The sequence below is a fragment of the Pocillopora verrucosa genome, chromosome 1, assembly GCF_036669915.1.
Source record: "Pocillopora verrucosa isolate sample1 chromosome 1, ASM3666991v2, whole genome shotgun sequence".
NCBI lineage: Eukaryota > Metazoa > Cnidaria > Anthozoa > Scleractinia > Pocilloporidae > Pocillopora > Pocillopora verrucosa.
In genome coordinates this window covers 29,005,573-29,019,899 of record NC_089312.1, presented here as the reverse complement: position 1 = coordinate 29,019,899, position 14,327 = coordinate 29,005,573, and the positions used below count along the sequence as shown (strand labels likewise).

The 14,327-nt window shown below is 40.0% G+C and overlaps 1 protein-coding gene and 1 long non-coding RNA gene across 6 annotated transcripts; one reads left to right on the top strand and one right to left on the bottom strand.

The window, feature by feature from the left end:
- Positions 1 to 6,564: 6,564 nt before the first annotated feature.
- Positions 6,565 to 14,087, bottom strand: LOC131780884 (uncharacterized). Of its 5 annotated transcripts, none has more exons than XM_066160450.1 (4): positions 13,930 to 14,087; positions 10,033 to 10,084; positions 8,554 to 9,475; positions 6,565 to 8,180 (listed from the first exon to the last, which is right to left on the bottom strand). In XM_066160450.1, the coding sequence occupies exons 3-4, from the start codon at positions 9,455 to 9,457 to the stop codon at positions 7,933 to 7,935; spliced, it is 1,152 nt and encodes a 383-aa protein (XP_066016547.1). In that variant the 5' UTR covers positions 9,458 to 9,475; positions 10,033 to 10,084; positions 13,930 to 14,087; the 3' UTR covers positions 6,565 to 7,932. The 5 variants fall into 5 exon arrangements, with proteins under 5 accessions (XP_066016547.1, XP_066016544.1, XP_066016541.1 ...); XM_066160447.1 differs by having other exon boundaries at positions 10,033 to 10,188; positions 13,949 to 14,087; XM_066160444.1 differs by having other exon boundaries at positions 13,949 to 14,087.
- LOC131780922 (uncharacterized) lies at positions 12,054 to 13,076 on the top strand. Its single transcript, XR_009339918.2, has 2 exons — positions 12,054 to 12,509; positions 12,763 to 13,076. It is a non-coding gene; the product is annotated as an uncharacterized lncRNA (long non-coding RNA).
- Positions 14,088 to 14,327: the final 240 nt, after the last annotated feature.

Sequence of the window (14,327 nt, the reverse complement as noted above, 5' to 3'; positions counted from 1 at the left end):
GTAGTTAAAATAAGGCCTAAAAAATTTTTTGCTACTGCTCAAATAGTGTTCATTAATGCAGAGATCCCTTCCATATTCATTTCTTTATCCGCAGTTCACATATATGATTTTCGTATATTTACAGTCATTTATAGCGTAATATGTTATGTAATCTAGTTTAAGATCACCTATAATATTCGTGAAACTACTCCAAAGGGCTTGCAGCTTATTCGCGTCATGGCATTCTGATAATAGTGAATAGAAATTTATGTGTTGAAAAGGCAAGAGTTTTTCAGACCCTGTAAGATCTCTGTACTACAACTTCTTGGTGTCCTTATTGATTTTCCATTCAATACTAATCCCAAGGTCTTTTACAAATTCCTCATACCCAGCCATGTGTCTATACCTGTTTCGACAAAACCCATTTCAAAAAGCAAATACCTCGTAAATGGCATCTTTTCTGCGAAGTTCCTTATAAGAATTTCAATTAAATGTACGAGAGGGACTGAACGGTTTTTTTCTTGAGATGTGCCAAGTAAGCAAAAAGCAAGCAAAACCCAGAGTACCACTGCAGTCATTTCCCTCTGGCAACCCCATGCGTTGCATTCATATTGGTCCTTGCCACGGTCTCGGAGAGGAGACTGCTACATCTTAACAGTTCAGTGCAGTTTAACCAAATGGGCGGAGGCGTTTGCAATCTTCAACCAGCGTGCCATAACCTGCTCAAAAGTGCCTGACAGCATTCATGGCGATCATGACCGAAATTTCGAGTCTAAGATATTCTTGGAGATTTGCCAGCAGTTAAGTGTTAACAAAACGCGCACGAGCACTTATCAGTCCGAGTGCGACAGCCAAGTCGAGAATCTGCACAAGACTTTAAAGGGCATGTTGAAAGCTAAAGTTTCAGGTAGTCCAGTTACATGGGATGAACACCTTAATGTCTGTATGATGGCCTATCACAGTAGTGATAATTCCTACACGGAGCACACCCCGTTTGTGCTCGTGCTTGGAAAAGAGATGAGGATACCTTTGGATGTGATGGTGGGTAAAGACAAAGACAATACAATTAACGTTCCTACACTGACTTCGTTGCTGATGTTCAAGAGGATCTTCAAGAAGAATATCGAGATGTTAGGCAGAACCTTTAGGCTGCTTAGCGACGCCAGAAGGATACCCATGACAAGGGAGTGAGGTACACGGTTTTTTAACCTGGTAATCTTGTCCTGCGCTACACGCCACAGTTGGAACTAAGATAAGGAAGCAAGTTTCACAGACAGTGGCAGGGGCGATATTGTACGAGATTGTAAAACGGTTCACATCTTGTCAAGGAAGTTCAAGGGCACTCGAGGAGGTCCAGAGTGGTCCATTTCAATAATCTACGGTTGTACCAGAGGAGACAAGATGTAAGAGAAGGAGAGACTAATGGTATTATTAGAGGTGCTGAAGGAGTAGAAACGGGGGCCAGGTAAGTTGGTAAGTTGAAGAAGAACAAGATATTTTTTAAGATCCCGACTCCCCAGACGATGATTTACATCAGCCCTGTGTCAGCAATGATTTTCAGGCCAGTTTTCAAGGTGTTTCTAAGCTTGGTGTAGACATGCCAACTACTAACAGTGATGTGGATGATGGTAAATGAAGGAAGGTAGAAACAGATGCCCCAAGTGTTGACAGCATGCTGAAAGAAGGTGAAAATTGAAGGGTAAACAGTAGCAGCGTCGTCCAATACTCCATTTTTTGTAGCCTTTTCATCTGTTCCTCAAGACTCTCTTTGAAAGAAATTTTTAGTCCTTCTGTCTCCCTTGGTGTACTAGGTGTTTGCATATTTTATATTTAGTGGACATGTCTTTACACTTTATGGTCAACTCATGCCAGGATTCATTAGATGTATAAAATTTGTCTTTTAAGTAAGCCCTCCACATATTGATGTCATCAATATCACTGTCAGTCAGTTCTTTTGGTTCAGTTTTCTGTAGTTGTAATTCTCCCTCTTCTACCCAAGATATAGTTTCATACTGCTACGCTCAAATACTTAAAACCTTGGTGGCAATAAAATCGTAGGTCTGAAGTATGGCGAACAGGGTGGCAGTCTTCTTTAAATCCTCGCCCTTTCCTTGCCTAGTGATGTTTGGAAATTGGTGAATTTTTTCTTTTGTTTGGACCTCCTTGTCCTTCTTTTGCATTCTTGCTGCTTTTTCCTCTAATCTCCTGAATTTTCTTTCAACTCTTTTTTTTTTCTTTCTTCCGAATCCCTAATGACACCCTCAAGCTTCTGCTCAATTTTTAGTCTCTTTGCCTACTCTGTGGCTGAGTCCAGTTCAGCTTTCCTTTTCTGTCCACGGAGCTGTTGGTTTTCTTCAATCAATGAATTGTTTTGAAACTCATGATAGGAAATTTTAAAAGAGTAGTTTTTTCCTTCCCCGAATCATTAAGCTTCCTCGTACTCTTCCTCCCGCTTTGTTACGCTTTCTTTAACGCTGAATGGACAGAAATCCTCTTCCTGAAGACGATGAAGACAGTTCGATGGAAAAAAAAAATGATGAAAAAAGTGAAACGGGTTTAAAACATAGGCATGCGTAGCATGCAAGAGTTACTTTTTTAGTCAGGTAGGTCGAGATGGGACACTTTCTGTTCCTAGTATTTTCATTACTTTCAAAAGAACGAAAATATCGCATTACTTCACTTTAAGAGAAAGAAAAAAAACCTTATTTATCCAGACTCTCACAGGTATTTTGTGGTCTATTGTCTCTATTGTCTGAATAATTCTGAGCAAAAATAAAATGCATCGGTGCTACGCTCACTGTGCCGTCGTTTGGCTTTGTCACATAACGCCTTACAATCTCCGTTAGAGAGTGAGTGCGTTGCGTGACGAGACCAATCAGAACATACTCAATTATTGCACTACATGAACATTTCGCCATTTTTTCATGTACTTGAATTGTCTTCCACCAGTTAAATTCCACTTAGCCACATTAGACTTCGCTCCATCACGTGCCATTTCCTGGTAAACAACCTGCATTTTAACGGAGCTCGCAGAGCGTAGCCCCATAATTATACAAAATAGTAGTAACCCATCAAGCCGAAAAAATTTGGATGTACGACCGTACGACCGTACAAGGTGCTGCTTTTAACATGCGTGGTCAACTGTACCGCGGGCACGCTAACGCCACGGCTTTGTTCAGTAGTCCAGTGGTCAGTGCACTAGGCTCCGAGTCGGACGACCTGGGTTCTAGTCCTGGCCGGGGAAAGGCGTTGTGCCCTGGAGACGTGCAGGGAAAAAAAATGCGTTAAGCGCTTTTAGGCTTGGCTAAATCTATATATTATCACGTATTCTGACCACATTGTCCAACCCTTCTGAGAAAAATTATCATGGAACTAAATGCTACTGATAGTGAATTTTTCACGCAATTCTCCTGCGTTTTGACTCTACAAATGAAATTAACTTTTAGCTGCTTTGGACTTAACCCATAGCATGTTCGTTCCTTGTGAACAACCTGCATCTTACCGCGTTTTCCACACACAGGGGGCGAAGTCCAAATAGGCAACAACCAATCAAGGAGCCTTCTTTGAAATCTTATCCTTTTCTCTTTTTCAGTGTATTAGAGAATATGTTCGAAAATTAGCGCGTTGACTAACCACGGACTGCGTGACATGTCACGAAAATATGTAGAGGCAGATGTCAAGCGTAAGTTTGATATGAATCGCGTTATTTAACAATTATGCTACATTCGTATTGTAAATTGAAAATTGTAAACTCTGCTGCAATTGTTTGGATAACGAGTATCGGGATAAGCAGCCAGTTTTTGAACCAGAATTGAATAGGTTCACTTAATTCCATCAGCAAAACCCTCATATCTTTCTCTTTGAAAAGTGTCACGCCAAACTCGTAAACATCTTTTGTGCTGTTCAGAGGTGCATTTTCTTCTTTCAAATTTATCATTTCGCGAGGCAGTCATTATTACCGGTATTATTATTATTATTTTGATCACCTCGGGCGGTGTGCTCACTCTGATTGCGTTGCATCATGGTCGTAAAACGAAACGCGAGTTATTTGCATCCTGTCGCGGTCGAGTGAGCATCTCTAGTGGCAGAGAGATAGCGTGAATAAACGTGGAATGTAATAGGGATTCACTGTCTGTTGCTGTTCCTGTAACACAATCTCATACGGCTTCGCCAAACCTCAAGAAGACCAAGAACACACAGGTGGAGAAATGACACCTTTAAACTAACCTTTAGTATCACATCGCAAACAAAAGTCATTTAAAGATATCCTAATAACAGCTAAGCTTTGAGGTCAGAAGATTTAAAAAGGCAAGCGAATGGCAGAATCGCACAAGCCTATCAACACCTTTTAACGACCGATTGCCTTCTGCTTTCCGGCTTATCCGGCGTGTCGCTGTGTGCACTGTAGAGTTATTCATTGGTCTCAGTGACTCCTTTCATAGCTCTAATTCATCTGTCCTTCATTCAGTGATCAAGATAGTAGATTTACCATACAACACTCGCCATTAGAAAATTTCCTTTTACTTAGAAAGTAGATTTACAACACAATTGAGTATGCGATGGTAATATTGTGTGACGCAACAATAGGCCTCTCCTCGGCCATAATCGGTCTCAAACACTGGCACTTAAAATGCGAGAAACACATGTACTGTTGCAGAGCTTTTGAGAGCGTTTGGTCAGAGCTGTTGAAGAAGGATCAAAGCGGCCATCCAAATCTTTGAAAGGCTCCAAACTACGACGTACATCAAATTTGACCTTCTCGAAAACCGGTCTCAAATTACTTACTGAAAAGCAGTGATTGCGTTTGTCCCTGTGAACAATAGAATACGCGACAAATACGTACAAAAATTACTTTAACACGTTCAGAATAAATCAAATTACATTTACCTATGGTGAAAGTAAAAAGGAACGGCCTAACTTTTACGGAATGTTCAGTTAAAATCTGCCGATTTCTGCTGCTTTCAGCGCCATTTTGAAAATGAAGCTACCACGATGCAACGCAATCAGAGTGCGCACACCGCAATCACTAGAGCAATTACACTAAAACGATTATTCCCCTTTGACTTCGTCTCGAGGATTATTCAACAATATTCATTGAGCCTGAGGCGAATAATTCAGTTTAGTGTAATTGCTTCGGTACTTTCGAATTCTGTTGTAAAAATTTGTTTTGATGTTGGGACCATTCTGTTTCAATTGTTGCGATTACACGAATTGAGGTAAAGAGTCAGACTCTTACTCTGATTTTTGCTGATTATTAAATTCATTGCATAACTGAATTAAGAACTCTGATATTATGTAAAACATACTAAATTCTTATGCAATTATGAGACTTCGGTCTTGGAAATCTTGCGATGTTCTTATATAATTGGGTCATGATTTTACAACATTTCCTCGCACATTCCAACGGAATACAGCATAACTGGCCTTTTTACAGGTTGTGAGTTGGATTATTAATAGGTCATGATTGAGAGAACCTTTTGGAAAAAGTGAAAGAATTTCATCTGGAGAGCCACTAATTCTCACGTTTTCCATCACGAGTTCAGGAAATGGAACGGATCAGGAGACTGTGTTTTGAGATATTTTCATGTCTTAACATGGAAACGAGATCCATTGATGTTTACCGAAAGGATTGTCAATTTTTCTAGTGTCATGGTTACTGAATCTCTTCATCACAGATATGCGTTCTGCGTTCTACCTGGAAAGCATTCACCTCGCGAATTCGACGAGCTTCGGTCAAAATGGGATTATCTTTAATTAAGCAGGCGAAAATGAGGGGAGAAACGGATGTTTCTGGACTCTCGCTGAGTTGCCACACTGAAAAAAGATTAAGTACGTGGAGCACAGGAAAATGCCACAGCTTCAAACAAAAGGAATCAAGAGTTGTAACACCTTTAACAAAGCAAACAAAATTGAAAGGAGAAGTAGATATTTCTGGAATCCAGCGGAGTGGCCAAATCGAAAACACATTGAGTCGTTGGGGCATAGACAAACGTCATAGCCTCAAACAGAAGGAAGCAAGAGATGAAGCAAATGGATATCTCCTTATTCAAAACAACAATTATCAAGGAAAAACGGATGAGGCGTCCTTGCTGACAGCGGAAAAGAGGCTGCGAGAATTGAAGATGAAATGTCCACCGGGGTTCAAGAAATTCGAATCTAACGTGAAATGGCAAACACTCGACCCAGAAACCGCACTGCTGCTGTGGGAAGATATTTTTAAGCCGCTGTATACTTTTGATCTCGTAAGTAATGTCCTCGCAGAAAGTAAAACGAAAAAAAGTCAGTAGATCTAGTTTTTGACAACTGAAAAGTTTTCTTACTCGTATCTTGACAAAATTTTTTTTTAGCCTGTTTGTTGTTTAAGCAAGTGCTTACCGTTTGGAGGCAAAAGCTGAATACCTGTACTAAATTTTCGCGCTGGGTAAGTCTATTATGTATTCTATTGTAGTTGCATTTCTAACAGTCACAGCGTTTTCTTGACGTTTTTAATGGGGTTACGAGGATCGGTGGCGTATTTAACCAATGTCGTGAAGCGTTTCTTCGCTCAAATTGATTTCTTCGTTTTATTATATAAATGTTAAATGTTTATCAACTAAGATGTTATTTCGTTACCGCCAAAGTAGAATGTAACAGAAAGCGTTGCGGCATTAGTTCTGCGAACGTTGATGTATCTAATCAAGTATTTATAGGTAGTTAAGCCCGTAGGAACATAGCAGCATGATTGAGAAGTAAACCCACGATTGAAAGGATATTAGTACCCACGAAGCGTTGTAGAACGTGTGCAAGCCTTGAATCACACACGGAATTACGAATCTGGGAATGGATTTACTTAGCTAACAAGGGAATATGAACAATCGATATTCTCTCGTTAGCTAAAAAATATAGCGATTTTTGTAACCTTAAGCGATAATGGAATAAACTAGATAGATCGTAGAACGGAACGTGTAAGGTTGAATTGTCGACAGTAAAGCCTGTATCAAGTGAAAGTATACAGTCCAAGATAACTGAACTAGCGTGTAAGGGAATACTCAGTAACGCAAGCGGGAAATTCTACGATAGCTAGGAAAACGATTTTACTGCGGATTTTGGCCAATAATATAAATAGAATAATTAATTAGTTACTTCGTTAATTAACCAATTAATTACTTCATTGCTCGGCTAAAATATTTAGGCTGTAATTGCAGATTCTGTCTGATAGGAGGTTCGGATTGTAGCTCAAATAGTAAGTTTTTGGTAGACCTCGGTCAGCCTCAGTCGCTGTTCTCAGGTGTCTCGCGAGATTTCAAATCTCATTGAATTTGAATACGTGCTGTAGAGACAGTTTTAAGCCTTTTAATTAAAATTGAAGCTGTTACGAACAGTTACGTGTATTTCAATCGATTTTTACTTATGTAACTATTAGTCACGCGTGTAAAGGACAAAACTTGATTTTGATTTACCGCCTTTGAATCAAATTACTTGTGTATAGTTTCTGAAGCTTCGAGACTAGAAGATAATAAAAAGGTTTAATCGACGATACGAGTGTGGTTCTTTCACGACTTTATGACAGAAGCAATGCAAGAAAGAAATTGAACCTTTTCTTTTTAAGTGAAATATTTACCCACTTCAGGCCTCTCCCTTCATTCGATCTGCCCTTTCTATTTGTAATTTAACTCCTTTTCCCCCGATTTAAATTTATGAGGTACAGTATATGGTCAGTGAATTCATGGGGAGTTGTCTTCCAGCTTCTTTTTTCCTTTGAGTTCTACCGGTGTAGTTGTCAATTCAACGCTATAATTAAATTGATATGGCGAGTATTGTTTTGTGAGAAGGCTTTAAAAACCCACAAATTACGACCAACTTGAAATCATAGTGATGCTGTACGCACAAACAAAACCACTCAGTACCGGCGAGGTAATGCTATCAGAATTCTGGCGGAGATTTGAGGAAGGTTGCATGGATGAAAGCTACTGACTAATTGAGTTGAGTGGATTCATAATTACGGATCAACTGTTGCTTGATTGCCCCGTTTTCTATCTGTTTTTTAGGTTCCATCCTGTGAGGTTTTTCGAAGTAGCCTCCCATATCGAAACCGTCAAGCTTCTCACTGTTGTGAACTGTACATCCAGTGGGCGAAGCAATCAAATTAATACAAGCTTGCAAAACATAAAGGACAGTGATTGATACAAAATGGCCGATCAGTGCATAAGTTACTGGGAGATCTGAAAATATATTAAAGAAAAGTGCATTAAGATAACTTAAGACAGCCAGCGGACTAGATGTAATGATTTTGCCGGAAAACCCGTGTAGTTGCTAACAAGTGCAAGGTTTTTGTTGGTAACGTGAGCTACAGAGTGAAGTCCAGAAAACTGAAGGAATTTTTCACCCCTTATGGTAAAGTTATATATGCCCCAATATAGATATAGATACAAGGCGCTGCCTCTCATCGCTGAAGATCGTTCAATGACAATTTGAAAAATCCACCAAATGAAACCCGCAAAATTAATCTGAGAAGACGTCCACGCATATATATTCGTAAGTTTCAACCCTCCCGTTTAACTTGTCGCCTATTTCCTTACAATATAATGGACTTACCCGACGGAAGACAAGCATCCATCAGGAGCCAAATGCCCGCCCAAGAACACACCACTCCAAATGCCAATATGTAAACAAAGACCTGCTCCAAGGCACGGTTTAATATGGAATGAGGTGGATTCATTGGGATCGTTGACAGGAACTCAGTGAGCACATAACACACAATCCATATGCTGTATCCTACGATAATCAGTAAAACTGATGATAGGATGAGATCGTTGTCAAGATATTGTAGTGTGGTCAAAATGATAAGCCAAGTTCCTCGCCAGTAGTTCACCACTGCAACTCCGATAATAAACACAGTAACGAAACTATTGAAGATCCTTGCGGCGATTTCACCGCATATAGTGTTCGACGTGTTCTTTACACAATGCTTTCCTTGAAGAATACTCTCGGATAGGTTGATGTGTCTTTCGTTTGAGCAATAACCCGGCATGGCAACTATGGATGAGGTAGTTCTTGTGCATACAAGAACTAAAAACCCTATTACGTGAGAAACACAGGCACTTGGAAGAGAAGGCGTTGTGATTTGATCTAAAAGCATCCATGGACCTTTCCAAGCTGCAACGGTTAAAAATGCCAGAGGGAAAAAAAGGACACGATACCACACTTCTTTTGCTTTTCTCGCATTTAAAGACTCCTTGATATAATCTCCCACCAGCATGATTAGGAATAACGTTCCAAAGCTTACTGTAAACGTAAATGATGCGCTGAGAAGTTTATCATCTGGAAAAACGAACAAGTCTAACATGTACCAGGTTGCTCGATAGTAATTAACAGCAGCTGGTGTGAGTAAAGTTAAAATGATGATCATGTTGAGAAATCTGTTGCATAGAAAGAGGAAAGACGGCATCTGGCCAAGAAGATGATTGACGCAGTTAGTTAAGCGGAAAAATTGCCTCATTGCAGGTTGGAATGGATTCTGAAAGGAATGGTGAAAATAATTTAGACCTGCGGTAGAAGAACCAATTTTACTTCCTCTGGAGGTAGGTCGGTTAATTTTGTATGAACACGATTTGTACCTTCCGATAAGATCCCACGCGAGGTGTCGAACCCACCCGGGGTGTCGACCCTCCCCCCCCCCCCCTGATTTGGCCGTTGTTTTTTTTTAATTCTCTGGACTACAACAACGAGATCTGAGCAAACTTGGCACCTATTACAAGGTACGTTGACGCAGACGGTGACCGCTGTATTCAGAATTGACTTTTTTTCTTTGATCTTAAGATGGTTTGGAGATCAATGCAAAAGCTTATTGGATCTAAACAACCGAACAGATGGAAATGAAAATAAATTCCTTCATTGATTTGCGTCTTCCGGCTCGCTGTTCCAGTCATCACCTCGTAAGATCTTAAGAAACGATGTTTTCGGTCGTAATCACAAGCCGTTTGACAGTACATAATGTCTAGGTAAATAATTCCTTTAAAATCAGAAGAATATCAGTTATGGAGCTTACGGCTCTAACAAGCACAATGAACCTACCGAAGAGTTGATATAATCCGCTTGTGCAACCTGCTCATTTTGTTTGCTGAACCTGCAACATAAAAGAGCAACCAGTTAAGGAATACGTAAGCGATAACACATTAGAAACTGTACAAACGTTTCATTGAGCGAGTTCTTGAAATTATCACTCTGAAACTGAATTATATAGCAAAAAATTATATTTCAATTGCAATAGCGAGTAGGACTATTCCAGCTTGTATCGAGTAATCGGGAAAAGCACTATGGAACCTTGTTTCATGATGAAAAATCTATCTAAATTGCAGTACGTGTAACTGAAAGAAGAGATCATATTATAAGTGTTTAATACCCGGATGAGCCCGCGAACCAACAAGATGAAGACAACAGCCACGGATATTGAGGAGCTAAGATGTATATCGCGAAAACACAAAAAGATATGTTAAAACATGATAGCATCCCAAGAAAACTAACGAAAAACCGACGCTGTAATATGTTTTGTACTCACGCATGGTTTACCCCCGAAACGAAAATTCATACACTACCTCTTCCTAGATATATATTAACTGCGCAGACGCATATTGGGTTTTTGTGCGCGGATGGACGAAAAAATGCACGACTTATATGCATTTGTTATTCAGTGCTGTAAATTTCCTTTGTGTTGCACTGTTGTGTAAGTCAAAGAACTTTGGGTTTGAAATGGTGATGAGTCTACAGCGGAAAATTTACATATTTAAAATAGCTATCATGTTACAAAATGAAAAGTAACAACTATAAGAGCACCACAAATACTTATTTCCCTTTGCAAATCTACATATTTAACCAGGCGAAACAACTGGTTTTGTTCCCGGCCCGCAAAATCAACACCACTTTTTCAGACGCAGATAGCAACGCTTGAATACATTCAGAGTATATTGATGCGATTAAGTCGTCCTGCAACAGCAGTAATGTATAGATTTTCCAGAAGAAAACGGTTGCAGCTGGTGATGATACACATTCATGGGTCCCGCTGAAAATACAGCTGTTAACCAACATTCATTTATGTGTTTCCCAGCTGCTTTAAAATTGGAAAGGCAGAGGAACTAGAGACCGTCGTAATCTCAATTGATCGAATCGAACACCACACCGAGGGCAAAAAAGCAGGCGAATGAAGCGTGGCAAGCTAGTTCAGCGTGGTTAAAACTGGGACCTTTTCGGGTCTCTATTGGGGACCCTTTTCCTGGCCCAAATCATGTTATGTAACTACAGTAAATTTGAATATTTCTTCTCCGCGACCTTTAATAGTTTACCTCGGTTGTGCATAACGAGCCTCGGCCGCCAGTGACAAGGCACAAATCGGTTTCACCTGGTATCTCTTAGTAGCTTAGTATTTTTCTGTAGTCAGCTGTCCCAACTAATCTACGTTCACATAAACATATAGAGCATAAAGCCACTCCACCATTAGATCATGTTGCTCGTGGATTTCACGCGGAATCAATTGTTTTTCCTTAAAGGGCATGTAAACCCAAAATACATGTTTTTCTTATACTATGTAAAAAGTGGCGTTGAAAACGAATTTGAAATTAGTGTTTCCAATTCGACTTATTTTAGGAGAAAATCGGCATTTTCAACTGAAATTCCATTTCCGGTAAAAACAATAGTGAGAAGTCGTGACGTAAGCGGTGGAACCAAAATATTGCGCAACACATATTCTTTAGTAGAACTGGTGTGGGAGTTCGTGTAAGTGGCGGTAGTTCGGAAGATGTTTTTTCAGAAGATAGCTACTCGAATGCCTTAAGCTTAGTAAATGAAAGCGCTGGGGATAATCCAGAATCTTCAGGAGAGTCTGGGCCACGTCCTTAACAATATGAGCCGCGTAGAGTTCACCGAAGCGATCCGCACGAAGACAGTACAGAACATGTCGACAGCGATGCGACCGTCTCGGAAACTCAGACTGGTATTTAATTTACTTTGTGATTTATTTGTATTTAACATGAAAATGCAATAAAGCGAGAGTACAATCTAAAGGAATGCAACATAATTTTTTTTAACTAGAGCTTCTGAAAGTGTTTTATATAAAATTATCAAAGGTGCGAGTGTGGAACTTGTCAACCAATGCCGACAACTCATGAAAGTGTTTGTTGTACGAAAATCGGGCAATTGTGGCAAAATGGCCTGAAACCCAGATAAGTTGTATCACTGAGCATCCAGGTTTTCAGTCAATTTGCCTCGATTTCTGGGTGCTGGAGACGGCCAAGTACGCGTACAGGCAGCAGCAAAGCACAGATAATCACACAGGAAACGACTAAGCTAAATATTTTCTGTTTCATCTGTTTTGTTACATTTTGAGATCGATTTACTTGAGTTGTTTCTGCCATTGATTTAATAATACAGTACTAGAGCTAGTTGTTTTTCGCTTCTTTCCTGGCAGGAAATTTCGCTAAATTGCCTACAGATAGCTTGTTCGTTGGTGTTGGGGATATCTCGGCAAACACTTTAGGGTCGCTGTGCTATCTTGTGCGGTAAACAATATCCTTCATCTCAGAAACATTTCCATCGATAAACAAGTTGTATCATGTACATTTCCTTGTGTGGCCTTCATAATTATCCAACCCTGTTTGTGTTTGCTTCGATTTGAAATATTGAAAAGATAGTTTTGCAAGCTGAAATCAGGATCTTTTAAGTTGTACTCAAAATGATGAATATTGTCCTACTGACCTTTGAATGTATTTTCACTGTAACCGTGACACAAATTCTTCTGCTGTTTCTCTGCAGGGTTTCTCAAAGGAAGAACCAAGCGGGGCTGGCTTGGATTTTCTTATAGAACATAAGGGTTGATTATGGGATCCTATATAGAATTCTTTGTATCGAACCGACAAAATTCCAGATCACGTTATTACACACTGATATCAACGAATTCTCTTTCTTTGATACGTGTTTCGAATTCAGGCAAAGGTTCAGACATGTCAGTGTCTTTTACGGGCTCAGCGCTGGCTCCCGAACAACTGGCTTCCCCATGATATTTCATTAGATGAGAAAAAAGATGTTTTTAGAGAACCAATAAAGCTATTGTTGTTTAATTAACGAAACGTTTTCATGTAAATCGATTTTGTACTTTCTCTGTTGACTTTCTTAGTTCGGTCGCCGGGGGCCGCTTCCGAATCCTCGTCGTCTGCCGACTGTATGGGTCGTTTTTATACTTCCGAATAATTTGCTTCTGGTGAGGCCTGAATCGTCAGCACAAGGAAGAAAAATGACTGCTACAAACAACAGAACGTTCGAACAGCTCGACGAAATCGGCTATTTTCACATGAACAAATTTCACAAACTGTCGCTTCAAATTTGCGTCATTTGGAAATATTTGCATTGTATGCCCAGTTTTGTTTGAATCAGTACAAAACTGGACGACACAACGCTTCACCATTACGAAAAAATCGAATATATTGAAGCAAACTGTAAGTGAAAAAATCATGACGAGACCAGCAAACAACGGCTGTAGAGAAGACCCCTTCGTGCCTCACGCGATTATAAAACGAGACTTTGGAGGGTCCACCCTTGACGTCACAGGAAAGATGGCGCCATTCAAGATGGCGAATGTTTCGAATTTGGAAGAGCTTTTACAAAGTGAAAATTGACTTTTGAGAATAAACGAATGGTACCTTTCGTGTACTTGATATATTTACTAAACGTCTGTGTGAAAAGAAAATGAACGTTTTTTGGGTTTACATGCCCTTTAACTTCGCCCCAACCACAGCAAAATTGCCTCGAACCCCTATACGGAATCGAATGGTATTCAAACCCTTTAACTGATTTTAGATTTAGTAACATGTTGCTCAGCAAATGAAAGCATCCCGAACACAAAGTCTTGAATTTATGTTACCTTCAAAAGGTTCCATGAAAGTGAACCGATTATAAATGAGAACACATAAAACCTAACCGTACCAACTGCGGTGTAACCAACCTCGTCATGATCCGGCGCTGAATCGTTTCATTTCACAGCCAAAGTCATGGTCAAAATGAGGTACAATAGCGAACATCAAAACGAACGCAGTTTGAAGAAGTCGTCGTTTGTTTTGCTTGAGTACATATTCACCAAAGCATCGTCTGTCCGTTCTGTCACACAATCGACATTTCGGAGTCATATGTCTCACGCGTGACCTTCTGTGTTAATTTCCATATCACCGTGTAGGAAGTGTCTCGTTCACGTGAAAATTTTTGGCGTATCAAACCCTTTTCGCTTCAATAAGTCTCGTGTAACGCATATTTGGGAGGGGGGGGGGAGGGGAGGAGGGAGTAAGTAATTAACCAGATGAGCGGATTTGTTGTTTGCCACTCTCTTC